Source organism: Crotalus tigris, unplaced genomic scaffold, assembly GCF_016545835.1.
Source record: "Crotalus tigris isolate CLP2741 ecotype Arizona unplaced genomic scaffold, ASM1654583v1 scf7180000018504.2861643, whole genome shotgun sequence".
NCBI classification, from domain to species: Eukaryota; Metazoa; Chordata; class Lepidosauria; order Squamata; family Viperidae; genus Crotalus; species Crotalus tigris.
This window is the reverse complement of record NW_024097043.1, coordinates 2505956-2531685: the sequence shown is the minus strand read 5'-3', so window position 1 is coordinate 2531685 and position 25730 is coordinate 2505956. Positions and strand designations below refer to the sequence as shown.

The 25730-nt window shown below is 37.6% G+C and overlaps 2 protein-coding genes across 6 annotated transcripts in view; both read left to right on the top strand.

The window, feature by feature from the left end:
• The window catches only part of ANO9 (anoctamin 9), a 50989-nt gene extending 44319 nt beyond the window's left edge, over nt 1-6670 (top strand). For 2 of the 3 annotated variants that reach the window (XM_039353249.1, XM_039353251.1), the window contains exons 23-24: nt 1242-1366; nt 4808-6670. In XM_039353249.1, the coding sequence (XP_039209183.1) occupies nt 1242-1366; nt 4808-4835 (153 nt within the window). In that variant the 3' untranslated portion in view covers nt 4836-6670. The remainder of the gene's footprint in view (nt 1-1241; nt 1367-4807) is intronic. The other variant, XM_039353250.1, reaches the window with a different exon arrangement.
• A 10664-nt stretch (nt 6671-17334) lies between these two features.
• The window catches only part of SIGIRR (single Ig and TIR domain containing), a 45288-nt gene continuing 36892 nt past the window's right edge, over nt 17335-25730 (top strand). The window contains exons 1-3 of one of the 3 annotated variants that reach the window (XM_039353245.1): nt 17341-17478; nt 19378-19448; nt 20521-20802. The gene's annotated coding sequence lies outside the window, so the exon portion shown is untranslated. Of the gene's footprint in view, nt 17479-19377; nt 19449-20520; nt 20803-25730 lie in introns of all 3 variants that reach the window. The other 2 variants (XM_039353246.1, XM_039353247.1) reach the window with 2 other exon arrangements.

Here is a 25730-nt window from a genome sequence, read left to right as displayed (position 1 = left end):
GTATTGTGCTGTCTTTCTTTGTATGTATGAAAGGAAAGTAGAATGTGTAAGAGTAAGAATGGAGCATGACAGAGAGCAAACAAGAGCAGGGTGGGAAAAGGGCATCAACATCGGCATCCAAGCAGTGGACTTGAACTGTGGTCTTCTTAACGGTTGTCGACGTATGGCTTCTAGGGTGAACATCCAGAGCCAATACAGCCTGCCTTAATGGTCTATGGTTTTACTGGATACTTGATTACTTCAGTAGGACGTATCACTCCGAAAGCATTTGTCTCCTTCAGCGAAGTGTGATTGAAATCCAGATCAATTCAGTTGCTCCATCATAAACTGATTATTAGTTGAAATCTACTTACAAACACCTGCCTTTTAACAGTTCCATAGCAAGAGAAGATTATCCTCAGGAATTAGGACTTTATGCTGCAGCAGATAAATCAGGATGGAATTTAGCCACTTGACCAGAGAAATTGACCAGTGAAAATACCCTGTTTTAAAGAAGCTGCTGATGTCTGAATGTTTGCAATGCCCCCAAAACTCCAAATCTGTTTGCAGATAGGAATCCCTTGTTATCTGCCAGATATTCAAGAGGCCAGATCTATTTAGGATTAGGGATGAAAATATGTTTTGTTCTAGGATATGAGCATCATTAGAATGAGTTATCAATAGAAAATATTTTATCTCATACCTTGAATACATTTCCAAGAGTCAGAAGGCACCAGCCAGTGGTGGGATTCAGCCAGTTTGCACCAGTTCGGCAGAGCCAGTAGCTATTTTTTTGTTGCCCAGGCCCAGAATGGATTTCTGGAAGCGGCATCCACACAGAGAACTGGTTGTTCATATATTTGAATCCCACCACTGGCACCATCTTATCTTAGTTGGATTTATATTTTGTGCTAATCCATAATGTGTGATATAGTTTGGCTTGATGTATGATTTCTAAAGTTTGGGTTTAGGTTTCATGTACAAATTAAACCACTATGACTTATTTGATAAACTATAAATTAACTGTTAAATCAGACTTGGCCCAAAGAGGGTTCCTGACCATTGCATCTGGATGATCTATGATGATTTCCATACAATGGTTGATTTATAATGCTATTATCATTCTGAACTCATACACAGTAGTAATGCAATTAATCCATGTTCCAGGTAGTTTAGAAGAGCAGTTTACTTGATTACGATTAAATATTGTCTAGAAGATAAAAGCAGCTGTCTGCCTGAAGGAATAATATGATAATTCTCAGATTATTTTCCAGCATGTGGCTCTTTGCGTTAAACTAATTGCAGCATGGTTTGTGCCTGACGATCCCAGAAGTGTTAAAAATGACCATCTGAAAGAAAAACGCAAGAAACTAAAGCAAAAGCTCAGGTAAGGGTTTATCAACTACAAAACTCTCAGAGATACATTCTTGAATACCAAGATTGCCAGTTGACAATTGGGGACATTCACCTTTTCCAAATGTATCCGTCTTCTTTGCTTTGCTATTGAAACATATTAATTAGCTAAATATTTGTAACAGTAGCAAATATTTGATTGTAAAAAAGTTTATTCCCCAAGCACCTTTTCAGAAATAAAAGGGCCAAGACTAGGATTACTACAGTAAAAAAAAAAAAAAACTTGTTTGCTTCGGCTCTTGGAGTTCTTGTGAGCCCTGAGTTGATGCTGTACAGCAGGGGTGTCAAACTGCCAGCCCACGGGCCGCATGCATCATAGCGAAACCACAACCACCCCAGCTCCGGCAATGGCAAAAAAAACTCACAATACATCACGACATGTCACGTGATGTTGCGAGTTTGACACCCCTGCTGTACAGTATATTAACTGTTGACTCTCTTTAGCGCAGGGGTAGGCATCCTTGGCTCTTTTATGACTTGTGGACTTCAACTCCCAGAATTCCTGAGCCAGCCATGCTGAGGGGAAAAGGAGAGGTTTCCAAGCTGAGCCATGCTGGCTCAGGAATTCTGAGAGTTGAAGTCCACGAGTCATAAAAGAGCCAAGGTTGCATACCCCTGGTTTAGCGTTCTGCCCTTTTTGAACAGTATAGACAGAACCGTGGAATGTGAGGCCTCTTCTTTACAGTTGTGGCTTGCTTGACTCCCTGTACATTGGCAAGATAAAAGAACCAAGCAGGCAATTGCCTTGATTACTCCAAGTACAGGTAGTCCTCGACTTAACGACCGTTCGCTTAATGATTGTTCAGAATTACAGCAGACCTGGAACGGGTGCTTTATAGTTTGTAAAAGCACTTCTGTCCATCGTAAAATGTCATGCCACCCCTGCTCGGTCACATGACATTTCAGGTGCTTGGCAACTGGCTTGTCTTTGCAACTGATTGCAGTATCCTTTGGTCCCGTGACTGTGCTTTGTGGCTCTCTTTTGCTGGTTTCCAGAATTTTTTACTGAAAAAAAAAAGCCCATTCGGAAGAATAGGTTTGCACTTAAAATCATGGCACTCACTTAATAGCTGTGGGGGTTCCCTTAACAACTGCTGCAAAAATGTTGTAAGATCAGATCTGCTCACATGAGTGCCTCACCTTACAACTGCAGTTACTTACAACTGGAAATGCAGTCCCAATTGTGTTCTTACGTCGAGGATTACCTAGAAGCCTATGAGGGCCCAGTCCTGTCTCGATATTCAAATACAGTCAAACCCAGATTGGAATCTATTTTCATTTTTACTCTGGGATGAATTTATGATCATTACCTTTGTTCAATTTCTCTTTTTCATATGGTTGAAAGCCTCCTGGGTGCAATCCTGGAAATGCAATATAAAGTTCAATCATTTGAACCCTGAAAATCTCACTTTAAATAACTGCCTTGCTATTTATTCTGTGAATCACGTCAGTTGCATCCGTGTACATTTATGGATGTGTTTGTTTCATTTTAAAGGCTGATTGGGACTAGGGCACTAACAAGTCATGCTATTCGTGGATACTTTTGAGCTTACATAACGTGAAAAATGACCAGCTACTTATAGGATTAAAATCACTTGCTTTTTAGATCAGAAGATAACAGTTTTTTTTTTTCTGAGCTGAGAGCTCTACATGACTATTGAATAGAGTCTACAGCCCAAAAACTAACGGGCAGGGCAGGGCAAAAATTAATCATGATCTTGTTTAGACTTAATTAGAATGCAAATCAGTGAAGATGATTACATCCCGATTATTATTAAATAATTCCACTATTCTTACATTTTAAATATGTTTCTGATGGATTTGAAAGGGTTCCGAGAGAAGAGCTGTTTTGATTATTGTCTGTTCTGTTTTGCAAAACTGAACGGAGCGTTGAGTGGAACCAAAGACATACCAGTTTTAATAATAGAGATGAGGAAGCAGTTGTTGTTTTTTAAATAAATGCTCATGTCTATTCATTGCTATTCTGAAAGCCACACTGAAAGTGTTTTATCTTACCAACCAACAATAACATTTTCGATAACATCAGTACATTCTCAGCAAGCCTCCCATCCCAGAAATGCCATGAATAACTGCAGCTCTGTCTCTTTGTCATAGCTAATTATTAATTTGACCAGCAGATTGCTGGCAGGAGAATCCAAGTGACAGTAGTTACTTTTTGTCCTTGCCACTTATTTTTTTAATAAAACAGAAAGGGAGGGCTTGCTTAAAAGCAGAAAGCCAGGAGGAGGAGGAAGAGATTGGATGTTGTGCGTGTATGTTGTATACTCCACAATACTCTAGAAAGAATAGCAAAAACTGAATACAAAAGAATGAATAAGGGATAGTTACTAGAGGTACAAGTAGCTGTAGACTACATACAGGTAGCATCAAAACCCGGATGTCTATGAAGATCAGCTAAATGATTAGCTAAATTGCTCAGGAGGTCTGTTTGCCGCCAACCTTTCCCTGCCTTGTTAACATTTCCTCTTATCTCATTTCCATCCAGAGTTCACCTCCCCCCCTCCCCTTCCCTGTTCCCTCATTCCCATCTTGTGTTTTTTTTCTCTTTTGCTGTTTGTGCTAGGGGTGGGGATTGTATATGTACAAACATGAATTTGTTTATGTAAAAAGTGATTGGTATATACAGATGGGAATTAATGAATTATATAACTGGAATACATTATTTCACATTACAATTAATTTTAATTACTAGTTCTATATTTAGTTCATATCATAACCTGGATGGAGGTAGGATGGGCTGCAGCTTTTAACAGATCTCTCTTTCTCTCCCTCCCCATCCCCCTCTTTCTCTCTCTCTATAGTCCTCGATTTATGACAGTTGAGCCCAAAATTTCTGTTGCTAAGTGAGGCAGTTAAGTGAGTTTTGTCCCATTTTATGACCTTTTTTGCCACAGTTGTTAAGTGAATCACTGCAGTTGTTAATTTAATAACATAGTTATTAAATGAATCCGGCTTCTCCACTGACTTTACTTGTCAGAAGATCTCCAAAGACACTGGGACACAGCAACCAGCATAATATGGATCAATTGCCAAGGGTCTGAATTTTGATCATGTGAGCATGTGGATTCTGCAATGGTCATAAGTGTGAAAAACAGTCACAAGTCACTTTTTTCAGTGCCATTGTAACTTTGTCACTAAATGAAGTGCTATAAGTTGAGGACTAGCCATACTACTAAAACTCCTGTTTGTGTATAACTTTTAACAGGTTGAAGTGGTACATTGTAGGGTGACAATTTTTGAATAAAGTACCTCAAATGGGCTAACTTGAGGATGTGTCCAAAATCCAGGGCCTATGAGTCCCCCTTTAGAGCCTGAATTGTTTTATTAAATTATATATAATTCAAAGGCTGCTGAATTCAACTGAAGTTATAAAAACTATTTCTCTGTATTTCAGAGCAATGGATGATTCCACAGACATATAGTAAAATATGGTGGATATATCACAGGAATAGAAACAAGTGCTGAGTGAAATGGTGCTATATGCTTTGAAGATGCCAGAAGAAATTTGCAGCCATGCCTGGTCTATCACTTGCACTGTTCTTGGACTTTATACTTCGTCACCAAAATAGCTTTGTATGGTACAACTGCTTTGAAATTTCAGTGTTTTGGGGGAAAATTGGACCAAGTGAAGGAAACAATTACCAGATGACATGTCATAGTCAATGTAATGCAGCACTGCAGAAGGCCAGAAGCATTTTCAAATGTTCCATATTCTTCTGTAAGAAGTTGTAGTCAAAAAATCTGTCAAGGTTCCGACAGACAGAGACAAATAAAGCAGAACTCCGAAGCTTGCAATTCCTCAAAGAACATGTTTATTGATACAAAGTATCAGCACTTCAAAAATGAAACCAAGTCTGAAGAGATGCATAACAGTTCTTCAATACAAAGTTAAGAAATCCCATCCCTAAGGTTATGCAAGCAACTACGGTTCCCCATACAGCTTGTTGGCAGGCTTTTCATGAGTCGCCTAGCCCGCAGTCTCGGGAGCAGCCAATGACCTTGGTTCCCATGAGAGAAAGTCTGAGAGAGAAAGTCTGTTTTGTCTAGCACAACGCTTGGCAACCCCCTCCCTCCGTGCTATGTGTCAGCTAGAAATGAGAAGGAAAAAATGGCTGCAGCCATGCTCATTCTAAAGTTGACAAAATCATTTGTGACCTTTTTGTCTCGCTAACATCTACTCAGACATGTTATTTACTTTGTTAATTCAGAGTGATAATCCAGTACTATCGGAAATCCCTGCACAGTGTCTCATTTCTTGTAGAATATCAGAACCAACTATTTATTGATAATTAATTAGGGTAAACATATTCTGCCTAACAGAGCCCTTAGCCAAATACCCAATTTGTAGCAGAGACAATATTCCCTCTTTACAAATAATCTGAAACTGTTCTTTATATTAAGGAAGAGCTAATAGAGAAACACTTTAAAATGTCTCTTGTCTTTACTGTACTTATCATTTCTAGATTATTTTCCCAACCTTTGCATGTCATTTTGATATATATAACAGGGTTCTTGTATGTCAGTTTTTAAGAGTAATCCAATTTGTCACTAAAAATGGGCAGCTTTATTAAGATCTAATGCATATATTGTAAAGTCTACATGGTTCCTGATCCCACATTCTAATAAGTTGTTCTGGATATGCTCTTATTTGATTTCTTTTGTGTGTGTTTTTTTATTTACCTATACTTTTTCATTTACAATTTGGATTATTAAGAGATTCTTCATGCAAGTGATTCTGGAACCTAATATATAAGAGCATTTTGCCTAATCCAGAAATCATGTATATTGCTACAAAAATGAATTAATTCAATCATCTTAGAGAATCCTGTTTATCCCAGAAAGATAAGTTTACATAAATGCTGGGTCCAGTAAAGAGAACTATGGGACAATTAATACATATAAAAAAAGGATTTATTTGGAATGTAGCTTGTTGGAATCTGGGTGATGTGTGAGATGAGCTTAAGTTGCTGCATTTTTATTTTTATACCATTACGTTTTCCTTCCAATCAAGTGTCTAATAATGCTGAAAACCAAAGAGTAGCTGAAATTTTATCATTGCTATTTATCTTATGGATTTAAATTTGAATTTAGTATCCATTCCATTTGTAGCTTACAGATGAATAAAACAAATCAACGTTGAAATCAATATGTTAGTAATACTCTGTTATAAGCCTTTAACTTAGATTCCCTCATGGTTCCCTATTTGTGAATTTTATTTATTTGCATTAAAATACTTGTATTACAAACAGACTGTAAACTGTTTAGGTACAGCTTTTTCTTTTCTTCAGAGCCAAATTCTCACTTCTTGTAAGGAATTTAACTATTGATTTCAATGATCACAATTATATTCTCTGGCTCCTGAAGTCACATTTATAATTGGGACTTTAGATTCAAAAGAGCATACAAAGACTAAATAACAGCTAGATACTTAATTTGTGTGAATTTACAATGGGTGCCAAGCATCTTATTCCAAAGTTTAATATTTTGACAAATTCTAAATTTGATGGCAAATTAAACTTGGGCTTCAATTCTGAAAACATTTTGTTCAAGGATGGTTTTTTGTTTTGAAAAGTTAAGTATCTTAAAGATAATATGAAAAACTTGACTCAGTTATTTGACCAAGAATTTTTAATGCAGTTTAAAATTCCTATTTTTTTATCGTGTGCTTTGCAACTTGTTTAAAATAAGATTTTTACAAAGAATACATTATTAAATGTATATATAATTTGGATTACAATATTTTATATAATAAAAATTTAAGAAATCAAAATGAAAGTTTTGAAGCTTTATTTTAGTTGGATAGATTTAGCAAGTAACCCTGAAATGATCCCATTCACAATTCCATGGCCCATAACTACCTGTGTGGAATTTGCTTTGAGATCAAATGTAGCAATGTTTCTCTCCAAAATTCTGAAAAAAGGCTTATTTATTCTTAAAATTAAGTAATAACTAAACTGGTTAATATCTTCTGGATCTCATCACTTTTTTTTTACATATATTGTTTGTTTTTTGAGTGCTTAGAACTGTATAGTACCTCAAGCAGTAAAAGAGGTAGGCTATTAAAACTGTAAAATAAAAAGTTATAAACAGAGTAATTCATCAATCTGCTGTTGTGACTAAAGAAATGTAGGATATAAAAAAGTCAAATCTTCCAAGGGCAAGAGGCTCCACCTTGAAAATGGGTTAATAATTACAAGACAATATGTCAAAATGTGTTCTCTTCTAACCTACTCTAGTAGACCTCAATGTTTTGGCTTTCAGACCACTTACCTTCCTTCTGAATGTAAGCTTTTATATTGAGAGGGTGACAGCCGGCAGTAGTAGTATTATATTCAGAGTTTGAAATGCAGTCTGTATTGAATGAATGGAGCGGAGGTTCATAATATCCAGAGTTTGAAATGCAGTCTGTATTGAATGAATGGAGCGGAGGTTCATTCTAATCACGTCTACTTTAGTATGGCAACTTCTATTAAAGGGTCCCTCTAATACAGAGAGAATTTTTATCAGAGCACATTTAGCAGAAGAAACATCCTGGCACCTGCAACTGAATTGCCATGCAAGAACAGTCGCTACTTTGTAGTTCCTCATGTTTTACGTGTGCTGGCAATGTACCCAATAAGAAGTGGTTTATTTTGAAGAACTTTTTTTAGTATTGCAGTAAATCTTTCTTGTATGCAGGATTAGTTTGATGAGTCATTAGTGTAAATTACATTAATTTATGTTTGGGACTGCAGAAGCAGAAAAATGAAATTATAGACATCACTAATACTGATTCTGAAGCTTGACTAACATGTACGATTCCTCTTATTTTAATACTTCTAGCACATTCAGATAAGATAAGATAAGATAAACTTTATTGTCATTTTTATACTGTGGGCACAATGGCACACATCAAAAATGAAATTTAATTACCCGCTCTCAAAGTGAAATACATACATGACACAAACCTAAACATACTATGAACAACATATGTATAGACCCACATCCCTTCATATACGTAGCAAATAAATATTAAATATTGTCCATCTTGAATATATAACGGAAGGAGGAAGCTTGAGAGTTTGCAAGGTTAATGCTGTATGGAATGAAACTCTAGCTGAATCTGAATGTTCTGCTTCGGATACCACAAAGCCTCCTCCCAGAAGGTAACAAGGAAAACAGGTCGTGAAGAGGATGTGTAGTGTCCCATATAATCTTACAGACCCTGCCCTGTGCTATGTCCTGGATGGGAGGGAGGGAACTGCCCATGATCTTTTTGGCCATTCTCACCACTTTCTGCACTGCCTTCCTGTCTGAAGCAGTGATGCCTCCAAACCAGACTGTGATGCCGTATGACAGGATGCTCTCGATTGTCCCCCTGTAGAAAGTGGTCAGGACAGGGGAAGGAAGATGTGCTTTTCTCATGCGGCGCAGAAAATGCAGGTGTTGCTGTGCCCGCTTCACCAGTTTCTCACTGTTGAGCGACCAAGTCAGCCTAGTCATTAGCTGCACACCCAGGAATTTGATGCTGGTAACCATCTCCACAGGTGAATCACTTATGCACAGAGAAGTGTGGCTGTTCCTGCCTTTTCTGAAATCAACAATGATCTCTTTGGTTTTTCCGGTATTTAAAACTAGGCTGTTTTCCTTACACCAGTTCACCAACCCTTCAACCTCCTTGCGGTAAGCTTCCACCTTGTCATCCTGAATAAGGCCCACTACTATTGTATCATCTGCAAACTTCACAATATGGTTGGTGGCAAACCTAGCAAACAGTCATGGGTCAACAGGGGGAACAGCAGCGGACTTAAGACACAGCCCTGAGGAGAACCTGTGCTCAAAAAAATGTTATTAGAGGTATTTTTGTTCCAACTTGCACATATTGGGGCCTGTTGGTAAGAAAATCAAGAATCCAGTTGCACAAAGGAGTGTTTAAGCCTAAAAGGCTCAGTTTGTCTACTAGATGCTGGGGAATGATTGTGTTAAACGCCAAACTGAAGTCGACAAACAGCAAACGTACATGAGTATTTCTTTCCTCTAAGTGCTTCAGGCTCAGATGGAGAATGGAAGAAATAGCATCCTCCATAGAGAGATTTGGTCGGTAGGCAAACTGAAGCGGGTCAAAAGCTGGCGAGAGGCTAGATACAATAGTATCCTTTATCAGCTTCTCAAAGCATTTCATGATGGTGGATGTCAGTGCAATCGAATGGTAATCATTGAGGCCTCTAATTCTGTCTCAAAGTAGCTATTGCTGTGATGTTTTTAAAAAATTCAGAAGTAACAATTTGTTTATGTCTCATTAGTTATTTCAGGTATGGTTTCCAGTGCATTTAATGTGTATCTGATTGTAAATGTCAAATAGTGTAACACTTCAGCATTTTAGATTGTTTAACAAATTAAACCGCAAAGATGCCCATAATGAGGTTTTTTATATATATTTTATTAATTTTACAGTAACAGTCTTTAGTATTTAATAAGCAACACATTGTCTGAATTTATGTGTTTAACATTAATAGTAATACAATTTCCATTCCTACCCTTTATTCTGTTTTTTTCTAACCATTTATAAAAATTTTCCCATGTTTGAAAGTATTCTGAATCTTACTTCCCCTTCATTTTCAATGTGAGCCTATCTATTTTTGCAGTCCAAAATTTTCTTAATTATGTCTTCTTCAAATGGTATTTCTTCATTTTTCCAGTATTGAGCAAATATAATTTTCACTGTTGTTAATATATGTAATATTTTTTTTTATTAAAAAGTTTTATAAATTTTACAGAAAATAAAAGACAATACAAAAACAAAAAACAACATATACAAATAAAAACAAACATTACCCAACAAAACCCCCCTTTCCCCACCCCTACCCAAACCCCCCCTTCCCCCCCCCAGGGCCTCCCAGAGCAGAATATAGGCTTAATTAAAAAAAATTAAAAAAATTTATATTTATAAAAAAAAGAATATAAAATAGAAAATATATATATATATATAAGTTAAAAATTATGAAAAAACTATATAGTATTTTTTATATCAAATTTAAATTGTATGAATTTTATCCATTTATCCCAAACAGCAAGAAATTTCTCTTGCGTTTGACCCTTTAAGAAAGCCGAAATCTTTGCCATTTCCGCCAAATGAGACACTTTAAGAAACCATTCCTGCAATGTAGGCAAAGATTCCTTCTTCCAATATTGTCCTACTAACAGCCTCGCAGCTGTAATCAAATTTAACATCAATATAACCTCCTTTGTATCACAATCAATAACTATACCTAACAAAAATAATTGTGGAGTAAATTTTACCCTCCTTTTAAAAATTCTCTGGATATTCCACCATATCTTAATCCAGAATGCTTTTATCTCTCTGCACGACCACCAAATATGATAATAAGTAGCGTCCATACAACCACATCTCCAACATTTAGGTTGTAAGTCAGGGTACATAAAAGACATTTTTTGTGGATCAAGGTGCCATCTATAAAACATTTTATAAAAATTCTCCCTTAAGTTCTGTGCTTGTGTAAATTTGACATTTCTCACCCAAATAGTTTCCCAGGTGTCCAATGGAACTGGCTCACCAAAATTCTGCGCCCATCTAATCATACAATCTTTAATTAGTTCCGTTTCTGAATCCAATTCAACTAAAACCCCATAAATCCTCTTAATGTGGGTTTGTCTTTGATCCTTCACTTGCTTAATAAGATTTTCATCTTCTCTGAGAAAACCCACCTTACAGTCCATCTTCCATCTGTCTAATAATTGCCTATATTGGAACCAAGAATAAATAATATTTTCTTGTGCTAACTCTTCCCGTGATTTTAACTGCCAGTTTTGTCCATCCCATTTAAGTAACTGTCTATAGGACACCATATCCATTTTAACCCCTCTTTTTATTCCTTCTATTGCATGCCAAGGTATAGCCCATAATGGTACTTTGAAATCACTTTTATAATATTTTCTCCAAACCCTAAGTAAAGAAATTCTTAAGATATGAGATTTAAAAGCCCAATCCATTTTTTTATTAAATATTAAATAGGCATGCCACCCAAAAAGTAAATTCCATCCCTCTAAGTGAAGTATATCAGAATTTGTCAAATTTACCCAGTCACTAACTAATGTTAAAACCACCGCATCATAATATAATTTCAAATTCGGCACCTTGAGTCCTCCCCTCTCACGGAAATCTTGCATAATTTTAAACTTAACCCTTGGCTTTTTCCCTGCCCAAATAAATTTATTAAGGCCTTTCTGCCACTCAGTTAAATTGATCTCATTCTTCAAAATCGGTATCATTTGGAACAAAAAGAGAAACTTGGGTAGAATATTCATTTTTATCACTGCAATTCTTCCCATGAGGGATAATTGCAACTTTTCCCAATTCTTCAAGTCTCTCTGTACCCTAACCCACAACCTTTCATAATTATTTTTAAATAATTTTGCATTAGAAACAGATAGCATCACCCCCAAATATTTTACCTTATTAACAATTTCAAAACCCGTCAAATTAACCAAAGTCTGCTTCTCCCGACTAGTCATATTTTTAGGTAAAATTTTAGTCTTATTAACATTAATCTTAAAACCCGAAACCAAACCATAATTATGAATCAACTGTAATAATTTTACTACAGAATAAGTAGGTTGCGACAAAGTGATAACCAAGTCATCCGCAAAAGCTCTTAACTTATACTCTTTTTTATTAACTTCTATTCCTTTAATTTCCTGCGACTCTCGAATTTTGATCAACAGTATTTCCAGTGTTAAGACAAACAGCAACGGTGATAATGGGCAACCCTGTCTAGTACCTTTCTCTATTGTAAAAACCTCTGACAAGCCTCCATTAACGATAAGTTGTGCCGTTTGTTTTTGATATATTACCATAAGAGCTTGCAATATCTTTTCACCAAAATTCATCTCTTCCATTACTCTTAACATAAAATGCCAATTCAATTGATCAAAGGCTTTTTCAGCATCTAAAAATATCAGCCCTGCAGGAACTTGGTTATTTTTATCTAAATATTCTAATAAATTAATAATTTGTCTGACATTATTTTTCATGTACCTTCCAGTTATGAACCCAGATTGATCTTTATGCACAAGGTGGTGCACCACCCTCATAAGCCTATTTACTAAGATTTTTACAAATATCTTATAATCCTCATTTAAAAGAGATATAGGCCTATAATTCTTTGGTAAAGTAAGATCTTGATCTTCCTTTGGAATCAATGATATAAAAGCAGTACGCCATGAGGGAGGAATCTCTTGACCCTGTAAAATGCCATTGAAAAGATCACCTAATGGTTGAATCATCTCCTCCAATAAGGCTTTATAATAAACAGCTGTTAACCCATCCGTACCCGGTGCTTTCCCTGGTTTCAATTGTTGAATTGCTAGCGAAATTTCCTCCTTAGTAATTAAACCATTAACTTCATGTTTCTGATCCTCTGTCAATTTAGGGAAACTAACCTCGCTTAGATATTTATTTATCTCTAAAATTTGCACATTAGTAGATTTATATAATTTTTGATAATAATCCAAAAAAGATTTCTTAATCAGTTCCTTCTGAGAAACTAATTTACCCTTGTAATTTATTTTATCTATTGTTCTCTGTCTCTGTTTCTTTCTCAATTGATAAGCCAGCCATCTCCCTGGCTTGTTAGCATTACAGAATGTATTTTGTTTCATAAACAATAAATTGGTTGCAGCTTGATCTGCTAACAACATATTAAATTGTGTTCTTAACAACTTTAAGGATTCTTTAATACTTTCATCAGAAGGATTTAAAATCAAAGACTTTTCTTTTAATTTAATTTCATCTTCCAATTCTTTACGTTTCTGAATCTGTTTTTGCTTATGACAATTATTCATTTTTATCAAAATCCCACGCATAAATGCTTTCCCTGCATCCCATACCATTGACATTGAAGTCCCCTTATACATATTCAAAGCAAAATAATCCTTTAAACATTCCTTTAGTTTCTGAACATTTTTTTCTTGTCTAAATAAATTCTCATTTACCCTCCAGGATCTTCTCTCCTCTTTTTCTTGAGTCAACTCCATCCAAACTGGACTATGATCCGTCAAAGACCTAGGGAAAATCTTGACATTCTTTACTCTATTATATAAGTCTGTTGTAATCAAGAAGAAGTCAATTCTTGAGAAGGATTGGTGTCTATCTGAAAAGAAGGTAAAGTCTTTCTCCTCTTGATTACATTCCCGCCAATAGTCCCGTAATTCCCAGTCCTCTTTCATATCAAAAAAGGCTTTAGGTAATTTTGCCTGCTTAAGAAGAGGAGAGGAACCTTTTTTGTCCCTTTGTACATCTAAGACACCATTCCAATCCCCCATTAGTACCACGGATCTGTAGTCCAGCAGATTTATTTTTTCATGTAAGAGTCTATAAAATTGTTCCTGTTGCTGATTTGGTGCATATAGTCCCACTATAAGTACTTTCTTACCATATAAGCCCAATTCAACCATCACATATCTCCCTTGGGGGTCAGACTCCACCAGACAAACTGGTAGATTTTGCTTAACATAGATAACAACTCCCCCCTTCTTCCCGGGAGCAGAAGATACGAAGTGAGATCCCAGACGGGCATTAACTAAATATTTCTGATCCTTAAGTAAAATATGAGTTTCCTGTAAGCAAATAACATCATTATTACGTTGCTTCAAATAATAAAAGATTTTTTTCCTTTTCTGAGGAGAATTCAATCCATTAACATTCCAGGTCAAAAACTTTGCCATCTCCCTTGGCCCGCAGCCTGGAGAAGACACCTTGGAGATCTGAAATTGCAACATGTGTTGCATGACTCTTGGGTCTTGCTCCTCCCACCGGCGGTGATACATTTCAATATATGTAATATTAAGTATACACATTTCTTATCATAATTTTCTGAAATTATGCCTAAAAGAAATAATTCTGCTTTATAGTCTACATGTGCTCCTATCATCTTTTCTAGTCACCTATGTATTTTTGACCAATAGTTCTTTGCTTTAGGGCAGTGGTTCTCAACCTGTGGGTCGCGACCCCATTTGGGGTTGAACGACCATTTCACGGGGGTCGCCAAACAATGCGATCCGCCATTTCCCCCCCTTTTCCTTAGCTCTGCTACTCCCTCTTATTCTATTGGCTTTCGAAAGCCAATAGAATAGACTCTCTTGAACAGAGTCTAATTCTATTGGCTTTCAAAAGCCAATAGGAATTGTCCAGGGCTGTCTCTGCCCTGCTGAGCCCGCCAAAAGCCCCAGTCTGCAAACGGTGCTGCAAGGGGCTTCCCTCCCTGCTGAGCAACTAAAAAGTAAGTAAAAGAGGGCCGGGGGTGGGAGGTGGGAGGCCGGTGGGCACAGGGAGGGTTGCTGGTGCGCGTGGGGCCTGGCAGGTGCCTTACCTGTCTTGGGCTGGGCCAGCTGGTGGTCCAGCCAGTGGTCACCCTGCGCTGCCGCTGCTGCGGATGCCCGGGAGCGCCTGGGCCTGCCTGCCGCCGCCCCGAACAGGCGGCGGCCAAAGTAAGCCTAGCGGGGCAGCGGCGGGCACAGGGAGGGTTGCTGCCGTGTGTGGGGCCTGGCAGGTGCCTTACCTGCATTGGGCTGGGCCAGCTGGTGGCCCAGCCAGTGGTCGCCTTGCCTGCCGCGGCAGTATTGTTTGAAATAAAAATAGTAGTTTTGGTAAAATGTTCATTTTCACCATTGCTATTGGCAGTCTTCCAGTTTTAATATATTGGAAAATAAGAATAGGTAAGATGCTGAGTATATTTTTAAACAAACTGGGCATTCAGGTAAAAAAGATACCAATCCCATGCTCACTTCTAACTTTCCTTCCCTCCCAAGCAAGACCTCCTTCTTTGGAGATTCTCATAGATTCAGTTTGTTCCCCAAAGCAAGGCCATCCAAATATTCCCCCTTGGTCAAAATTTGTAACTTTGTTCTCTAATGGTACTTCTGGCATGTCAAGTTGTAACAACAATAACAACAACAACAACAACAACACTATTATAGAAAAGAAAAAAGTCTGGTTCATTAATATTGCAATACCATATGATGTATGAATTGAAGAGAAATAGCTATAAAATATCATGATTTACAAATTGAACTTGAGCGACTATGGAGGAAGAAATCAATGGTTGCACCCAATAGCAATACCCAAAGGGCTGCCTAGATACATGGAAATTTTGAACTTATTAGACCTGAATATTCTGACTTGGCAAAAAACCACCCTACTCGGAATTACCCATATACTCAGATGCTACCTTATTAATAGCTCTTAGGTCCTTGGTTAGGACTTGAACTGTTAAGTTTTTACTAGTCGCAGACTGAATCAAATTGAAGATTAAATCGTTAATAATGGTAATGACAATAATGATGATGATTACGGTGATGATGATGATAATAATAATAATAATACCCTTTGGTCAATGTTTATTTTTCACAATTTGTTTAAGAGGTCTGTGTTCCCACAAGAAACAATTAGCATTCTCATTTGGAAGGAATGCATTGGGGAAGGCTAACTGTTTCTATACTTGCGATGGACAGGACATTTAGCACTCTGGTTTTAATAAAACATATTTTCAGAAAGGCTAGTGCCAAAGTTATACAGTGATTGGATAATGGAAGTGAAGCCCATGGATCATTAAACATTCTTGAAAAGTTACTGAATATTTTTTTATGTAATAGATTGGAAAATTATATATCTGGGAGGTAATCATACTCACATATTCAAGAGTAGTTATGTCACATTTTTCTTGCCTTATTTGATGAAGTCTGTGGTTTAAAGTATGTCCAACATGCCAGAAGACAAAAGCAACCGTTGACCAGAAAAACTCTATATCTTAGCTTAATATATGAAATACTTTTGACACAAGCAAACCCCCCAAAATATGGCAAACATTCTTGAAAAATGGGTAATGGAAGAGGAAATCACCATCATGGGTCAAGCTGAACTCCAAAAAGGGAGGGAGAGAAATTATAATTGCTTGGTTCTGCAATGTACTGTCCAGCAGAAAACACATTTGTTGCAATATCTTTGGGAATAAGAAAAAAATATTTCTGTCCCACTCTAACAGCATCTTCCATTATTTCAAAGCAGTTTGCATCAAACTCTATAACTCAGGTGTCAAACTCGCTGTGTCACATATCACGACTTTTTTTGCATTGCTGGAGCTGGGTGGGCGCGGCCTCTGCATGCAGTTTGACACTCATGCTCTACAACAAAAAGGAAAAGCCAGGTCCCATTCACCTGCACCCTATATTTCTTTCAGAAAGACAAAAGCACCAGAAACCCAAATGATGATACAATGTTCTTATGATCTTAGTTCATTTTCCTGACTCTGCAGATTGTTAAATATTTAAGCAGGAATATTTCTTTTACTATTTAAGTAGCATTGATTGGCAGTTTTAATGCAAGGACATTTTAAAGTACATCCTTCATTTAGTAGCATATTTATGTAAGTGAGCAACTGCCTGCATCTCTAAGTCTAGAGGCCCCAAATAAAGCCAAATGGTAGTCAAATCTTGCCCTTCACATGTGCTGAGAGGAAACAGTGCTAAACTCATCCTTCAATAAAATTATTCTATATATCTGCTCTAAATGAACTTTCCAAAGCCCACTACCATCGCTTTAGCAGTTTAGCTTAACCCCATAAACATTTACTTCGGGGGGGGGGGGAAAGGCCCAGTAAATTACATGCTTAATCTCCGAGAACAAAGCACAGGATTAAAATTCCAGCAAGCAACACCTTAGATCAATACCAGACTCTCCCTATCAGTTCGGGCACCTGTGTGATACACCCTGAGTAAATATAACACGTTTACCTTACTCAGGTGTGCATGACCAGTGCATGCTAGGAGCTGTAGTTCTTTCGCGCAAAGAATGTCGACTGTGGGAACTGCCGAACTACATTACCCAGAATGCTTTGCCATAAAAGATATGAGGAACTGCCCCATGACCTACTTACCTAAGCGCCGGGCACAGTTTTCCCTAGCAACAAAGAAGATAATGAAGACTCCTGCCTGTAACAGCAACTCAAAGTATTGGCTTCAGTTAGCAGGAAGTTACCTTTGGTATAACGTCGGTTAAACTGCCTGAAAGAGGTTGGTTGAATGAATTAAAGTATCACGTCTACTTCTCTGGCCCATTTCTCTGCTTTGCAAGAAAAAATGATGGATTTCAGGAGCGGGGATAAGGATTCTTCCATTAGGAGAAGGAAAGAGCCCTGCTTTTGTATTCCTGTGTGAAGAACTTCAGCCTCCCTAGAACAAAATACATCTGGCAAACTAGTTGGGATATTGGAATCATCGTCTCCAATAAACATTGATCTGTTTTTGTAATAGAAAAAAATCTCCAACAAAACAATTTAGATGGAAAATAATTTATATTGAGTTATATACTGAAGATGTTCATGCTATATTTTGGAATTTATCTCCTCATATATAAGCATTACATCTCAGTCTCTTGTTATCCAATGCAATTAAATGGGAGGAGGATTTGAATCAGAAACCTACTTTAATCTGAAGAATCTTGGAATTCCTAGACAAGGCATAATTTCCTAAAATACTTGGAAGTTATTCCCACTCATTTCATTGAGGCTTGCTTCTAGATTAGTGTAGATTAGATTAGTGTAGCTGCTGTCTACAATCTTAAAAATGCTTATTTCCAAAGTATGTTTTACTGACAAAATGTAATGTATTTTTTAATACATTAAGATTGAATAAGATTGTGTTGACATTTATCCATGAAATATTCAAATTACTGGAAGGGGAGAGTGAGAGGAAGAGAAGGAAAGTACATTTAAATTCTTATCAGATTTCTATGAAAGCAAGTTAAACTGATTACAGTGATACTTCAAATAGTTTTGAAAAGATTTTATAGAGTGTGCTTAATATTCTTTGACAGCATCCTGCAATGCATAAGGATACTCTTAAGTGTGTATGTTTAAAATTACAAAAAAACCTCATAACTTCTTATTGAAATGAACAGCACTTGGGTACTGATAATTTTGATTAGAGTCTCAGTTTTTGTTAAATTACTTGCACTATTGCTTTTAAGTTTTTTAAAATTATTTAATCAATTTATATGGCTGCCTATCTTGTAACAGTGACTCTGGGAATTTATTTTAGGATTATACAACCAAACAGTATTAAATGTGCATTGTGGCACCTGATTTCTAAAGCTTTCTAAAGTAAAAAAAAGAATTGCTCAGTGATCATACTGGATACCTGGCATTTTACACGAAGAAAGAACAATGAACACTTTTTAACTGCTATTCACAATTAGAGTACAAAGTATTCCAAAAGTTATTGTAGTTTTTTTTTTGCCAATTATTGATCAGCAACATTAAAGACTACAGGCCTGTTATCAAATGGATTTGTTGAAACATAATTTTGATACAACTGAAAATTACAAGATCTACCTTCACTTGAGATTCAGGACCGTCAACCTTTTAGGGCTGGTTTTGCATAGCTGTAATTTTGACAACATGTTATAGATACTCTAATACAGTGGTTCTCAACCTGTGGGTTGGGACCCCATTTGGGGTCGAACGACCATTTCACAGGGGTCGCCAAACAACGCAGTCCGCCATTTTTTTCCCCTTTTTCTTAGCTGTGCTACTCCCTTTTATTCTATTGGCTTTTGAAAGCCAATAGAATAGACTCTCTTGAATAGAGTCTAATTCTATTGGCTTTCAAAAGCCAATAGGAATTGTCCAGGCTGTCTCTGCCCTGCTAAGCCCGCCAAAAGTCCCATTCTGCAAATGGTGCTGCACCAGTTGAGTAGTCCTTAACTTACGACCGGTTGGGGGTCACGGCATTATAAAGGTTGAGAACCACTGCTCTAATAGAAATATGGGAAAACGTGTCCTGTTTCAAAATGGCTCCCATGAGAATGCAGTTTGTTATGAGACACAATTTTATCAAAATGCTTCCTCTGCTTTCCCCTTTTTCAAGATACACTCTGTTCACATTTGCTTTTTTTTTTTTTTTTTTGAACAGATGAACACACTTTCATGTACAGCAGTGGATTATTTTGGGATTTTCAGTTGGAAACATTTAACATAGATAAGGTATCTGTTAACAGAGTAAACAGTTTCTTGCTATTTACATTTAGTGACTAAGGAATGATAACTATCTTTTGTGTAAGCTTAGATACGGTGGCAATTTTAATCAGGTAATCTGAATACAAGACAGTGGGTCTGTCAGTTTTTCCAAAATTATATTTGAAATACAAAAGCTTCTGTGAGAGAGAATTTCACTTTCTTAGTGGATTTCTCCCAAAATTAAGCTGTTGCTCATAGAGCACTTTCTCAGGGCGCTGAACTTACAGATGTGTTTATTATGGTGCATGCAAAATAGAGGGGAGAAATTTGGATATAAATAATTCAGCTGTATTACCACTGTTGGACACAATATTATTTAGTAATTGTTATGTAACAGTGGTTCTCAACCTGTGGGTCGGGACCCCATTTGGGGTCGAACGACCATTTCACGGGGGTCGCCAAACAACGCAGTCCGCCATTTTTTCCCCCTTTTCCTTAGCGGTGCTACTCCATTTTATTCTATTGGCTTTTGAAAGCCAATAGAATAGACTCTCTTGAATAGAGTCTAATTCTATTGGCTTTCCAAAGCCAATAGGAATTGTCCAGGCTTTCTCTGCCCTGCTGAGCCTGCCAAAAGTCCCATTCTGCAAATGGTGCTGCACCAGTTGAGTAGTCCTCGACTTACGACTGGTTGAGTAGTCCTCAACTTACGACCGGTTGGGGGTCGCGGCATTAAAAAGGTTGAGAACCACTGTTATGTAATAATGTTGCTTATTTTGTAAAGTTTTCTTTTACATAGAAGCATTTCTTAGTGTTTTTGTTTGTTAATTTTCTATGTTATTCCTTGGGATATTTTCTTTCTTTTTGTCTTTTTTTTTTATTTATGTTAACTGCTTCAGAATAACCCTTGCCAAGTTTCAGGAAAATTGGCTGACCCAGTGTTATAAAGCTGCAGTCTGCACAACTGCAGAGCTATTGAGAAACTTGTTTCATAGCTATTGAGTAAGCTTCTACTACTTGAATGCTTGATTGCTACCAACAGGTTGAGTAGCTTTTATTGTTTTTTTGAAATATTTAAGTTCCATTTTCTGATCTGCAGGTGGAAAAATGGGAGGAGCAATGATAGCAAGGAGGAGGTCCTGACTCTCTGAAGTGCAGGCTTGGAGGATTGTGATTGGGGACAGAGAAAAAGAACAAATCATTAAAGAAGGGCACAAGGTCATTAAAAAGGGGAGAAGACTTAACTGGCAAAGCCGGTCTGTTGGACAATCATATGATTAAAATTGTGGCAATAAAGGAGTGTACAGCAAGGGCACACAAGAATTCAGTCTTTTGAAGATATCTGTCTTGCCTCTAGAAGTGGAGGGGAAGCCCTAGAAAGGTAATGCTTCTCACTCTCTTCTCCAATTTGCAAAATGTTTTTCATGAATAAGTTAAAATGATTGTGAACTTTCTCTGTTTGGTCTGTTTCATTTGTCCTCTTGACTTTCTGTCTTGCTAGAGGGGGTAGATAGAAAAGAACAGTAATTTCTTAAGGTAAGGAAGCTGTTGCTGCTGCTCCACTAGTGGTAGTGGAGGGGTGAATATAAGGGAAATAGTTATATTTGAATTTTAAAGATGAATAGCCTGGATCTTACAATAAAGACATGCCATTAGACTAATTTCCATCCCCTTCCTTGTTATGTGCTCTAGCCAAGATACCTTTCCTTGCAGTTCTTATTATTTGACCCAGCTGTCTGTCCTTTATGAAGGCATAGTAGACATCTCTTTTTGGAAGTTATGCTCTGCGTGTAAAAATATTGTTAGTATACTTAAGGCCCTATTTTGAACTTTGTTTTAAACAGACCTATTTCAATCATTGCTTCCCACAGCTAGGAATATTAGTGTCATGGCTTCCTAACAGGGGACTTTTTTCCTGGTACTGTTCCTTTCCTATGAGAAGATTTGTCAAAGTGATTTTTTTTATTACGAGCTGCCTAATTTATAAAGAATATTGTTACTCATTTGCTGCTGGGGTTTTTTTCTGAAATTCTCTCCACTGTCAGATATTACCACTTTTCTGATAGAGTTCCTGGTAGTGGACTGTGGCTGACTTCTCTCTACTTTGGCTTGAAGTTTCTTTTGTTGGGTGCAGAGAGCTTCAGAAATCCTATTTGACCTCCACAAGCCAATTACTGTAGTCAAGCACAGAGTGAAGAAGGCCTTTGTGGAGAATGCCTAAAGCAGTGATGGCGAACCTTTTAGAGACTGAGTGCCCAAACTGCAACCCAAAACCCACTTATGCATCCTTGGGTGCCGGGTGGGTGTGGCCCATTGGCTGGGCGTGGCCCATTGGCTGGGCGTGGCCCATTGGCTGGGCGTGGCCCATTGGCTGGGCGTGGCTGCGTGGTAATAGCAGACTGGGTGGGACTAAAAAGTTCAATCAGTTCCAACTTTGCACGATCTTTTTTTTCCCGAGAAATTGATTGATTGAACTTTTTTTTTTTTGTACACAGCACTGGAGGCCTAAAGTGAAAAGGTTTTATAAAACCCAGCTGAAGACCTATGACTGGGGTGACAGCGCATGTGCCCACAGAGAGGGCTCTGAGTGCCGCCTCTGGCACCCGTGCCATAGGTTCGCCACCACTGGCCTAGAGCTATCTGCTCGGGATAGACAGGAGAGTCTGTTTTTCTCTTAGTACAGTGCTCATTACAGACATAGGTGATTGACTGAATAGACTCAGCGTTTGTTTCCTAACACACTATGATTTTATTTGTGATGCAATTAGTTTGTTTTTTGTTTTCCATTTCATGTATTGCTGCTAATTACCTTTCTAGAAAGATTGCTAGAAGTTTGGGAAGGGAAGAATGCAGGTAGTGTATGACTTACAACAGTTTGTTTAGTGTCCATTCTAAGTTACCACGGCAATGAAAAAGTGACTTATGACTATTTTTCACATGACCATTGTAACATCACCATGGTCACGTTATCAAAATTTAGACACTTGGCAACTGACTCATCTTTATGACGGTTGCAGTGTCTCAGGTTCATGTGATTCCCCTTTTGCGATTTTACGATGAGCAAAGTTAATGGGGAAGCCAGATTCACTTAACAACCCCGTGTTACTAACTTAACACCTGCAGTGATTCACTTAACAATTGTGGCAAGAAAGGTTGTAAAATGAGGCAAAACTCAATTGTCTCGCTTAGTAACAGAAATGTTGGGCTCAATTGTGAGCGTAAGTCGAGGACTACCTGTACGTATATTTGCAGTTAATCAGAGGTGGCCATATGACTTTAGTGATAGTTTAGTGGTAGCCTCTAAACGGTTTGCCATCACTGTTTTATTGGATGGTCATCTAAAAAAACCTGCTTATCAAGCAAACTTGCATAATGCATTACAGAATTGCTAGAATTTGCAGTACACATGAATTATATTTAATACAAAAATACTGACTCAGTATTTGGCTGCTTCTAATATGTTCATCAGCTAGGACAGTGATGGCGAACCTTTTAGAGACTGAGTGCCCAAAAACTGCCCCTGCCCCTCCTGCTCTGCTCCTGCCCCTGATGAAGACTTTTCCTTCAACAAATATGAGTTAGTTGCCAAGCATCTGAATTTTGATCATATGACCAGGGAGATGCTACAATATTCGTAATTGTGAAAAGCAGTCATAAGTCACTTTTTCCAGTGCTGGTGTAATTTTTGAATGGTCACTAAGCAAACTGTTGTAAGTAGAGGACTACCTGTATATTTGCTGATGTACAGGGCTTCTTAGTCATGGATAAATCCTGCTTGCCAGGACAGCCAACATATGCAGTCTCATTCATTGATGGAAAACTGTTGTTGCCTGGCACGGTGGATGTTTGGGCGTTGTGACATATTGGCGAAGATACTAAGTGACAAAAGAAAGCTGTGATTGTTGACACAAAAACATCAACTTAGGCAAATAAGAATAGAAAGGAATAGAAAGGGGGAAGTGTTGAGAGGGTCAAGAGGGCTATCACCTTCTGCTCCCAGCTTCTGTCACTTAAAGGCAGCCAGTTCTTTCTACCTAATTGTAAGGCTGGGCCTGTGAGATAAAGTAATCTTGTTTTCATTTGCTTTTGTGTGGAGGCTGTAGTCACATTGTTCTCTATTCATTTCTCCATTCTTTGAGCTATCTAGTGAGCTGAAGGTTAACAGAGTGTTCTTTCTCATTACACATCTCTCTCTCTCTCTCTCTCTCTCTCTCTCTCTCTCTCTCTCTCTCTCTCTCTCTCTCTCTCTCTCTCTCTTTCTCTCTCTCTCCTCCCCCCCCCCCTCCGCCTTTCTACTTAAGCTACCTTTGTCATTAATTGCTTTGGGCTCTGACCTTAAGTTCAGTTACTTGGAGGAATGTTTCAGAAATTGGCAGAACTTGTATGACAGTGCAAAGTGCTCATTAAAGAAGGTTTAGAAAGGGTAGCTGGTTTAAAATGTAGCTACTAAAACATTGAGCGGGCACATTTTACGTTTTGTGCTATTTATATTAGCTGTCCATCTTCTGGACCCAATTTGAAATCTAACTCTAACCATAAAATGTATTTAGGACCAGGTTATCTGAAGGACTATCTGCGTCCATATGAACAAATCTAGCTAGGTATAAAGATTTGTTATGGAGGTCCTCTCTTAAAAGGTAGTCCAGAAAACAAGCTCTGGATTCAGAAAGATTTAGACAAACTTGAACAATGGGCCCTATCCAACAAAATGAGTTTTAATGTGTAGAAAAGCAAAGTTTTACACTTAGGCAGGAAAAATCAAAGCTATAAGTACAGATTAGATGAGACCTAGCTCAAAAACAGTAACTATGGAGGAACCTTGGAGTCCTAGTGGACGATCACTTGACTATGAGCCAGCAGTGTACAGCCGCCGCCAAAAAAGCTAATACTGCTTTATAAAACCCTAGTGAGACCACACCTGGAATACCAGTTTTGGTCACAATACTACAAAAAAGATGTTGAGACCTTGGAATAAATTCAAAGAAGAGCAGCTAAGATGATCAAAGGTCTGGAGACTAAAACATATGAAGAACAGCTGCAGGACTTGGGTTTGGCTAGTCTAAAGAAAAGAAGAAACGGGTGACATGATAGCAATATTCCAGTATTTGAGAGGCTACCACAAAGAAGTGGGGGGTCAAATTATTCTCCAAACTACCAGAGGGCAGGACAAAAAACAATGGTTGGAAACTGATCAAAGAGAGAAGCAACCTGGAATTAAGGAGAACTTTCCTAACAGTGAGGACAATTAAACAGTGAAACAGTTTGCCTTCACAAATCGTGGGCGCGCTATCACTGGAGATTTTTAAGAAGAAGCTAGACAGTCACTTGTCTGAGATGGTATAGGTTCTCCTGCTTGAGCAGGGGGTTGGACTAGAAGACCTCCAAAATCCCTTCCAGCTCTGTTCTATTCTATTCACTCTTTTGCTAGCCATCGGTCAAAATGAAGCTAGTAAGTACTAAAAATAGGAGCTTCTCAGTAATAGCCTCATACTCTCAGCATGAAATCAATGAGTTTGTATCCCATGAGGACTTTTCTAGATTGTCTTCTAGGACCAGATTGAATTCATCACCCAAAGAATGCCTGGGCTAAAGAGTGTTGTCAATAGCAATAATTGGGCTGATAAAATAAGGTCTGTAATTCTAATCTCTGATCAGTTACTCTAAAGATCTAGTCAAACATGCTTTGGAGGTTTCTCCGTTGATATGTAAACCAGAAGTGGAAAAAAAAGGAAATGTATATAATCTATGAATAGTGATTTTTCTTTCAAACCAGGTAATTCTAGCTCTTAATCTCCATTTATGAGATTTTCTTAATAGATAGCCACTTTGTAAAGTTAAGTGCTGTAAAAGAGATCTGGAAAGAATTAAACTGTTCAAGAAATATTCTATCAAAAATATAAACATGCCTATTCAAATATGAGTTTGCAAGCTTCCCTATGGGAATGTGCAAACGTGCTATACAGGTTCACTTATATAAGCTAAAAGAACAGAACTTCTGCAGGCAGCCTGTTCCCAATCAGGGGGAGAAGACTTTAACCAACATATAAATGCAGCATATTAACATGGCAGTAGGTGCTCAACACAGCCATTACAATGAAATAAGCTTCCTTAGAATGGTAAAGTCCTTGCCTTTTTTTTTTCATTTGTAGATTTTGAATAGAAGAAAAAAATCATGACATGAAACTAAATGGCAGGACAACTCTGTAGATTAGGGTTAATTAGATTAAGACTTGTAGATTTCAACTCCCAGAATTCCTGAACCAACCATGCTGGCTCAGGAATTCTGCAGTTGAAGTCCAAAGGTAGATG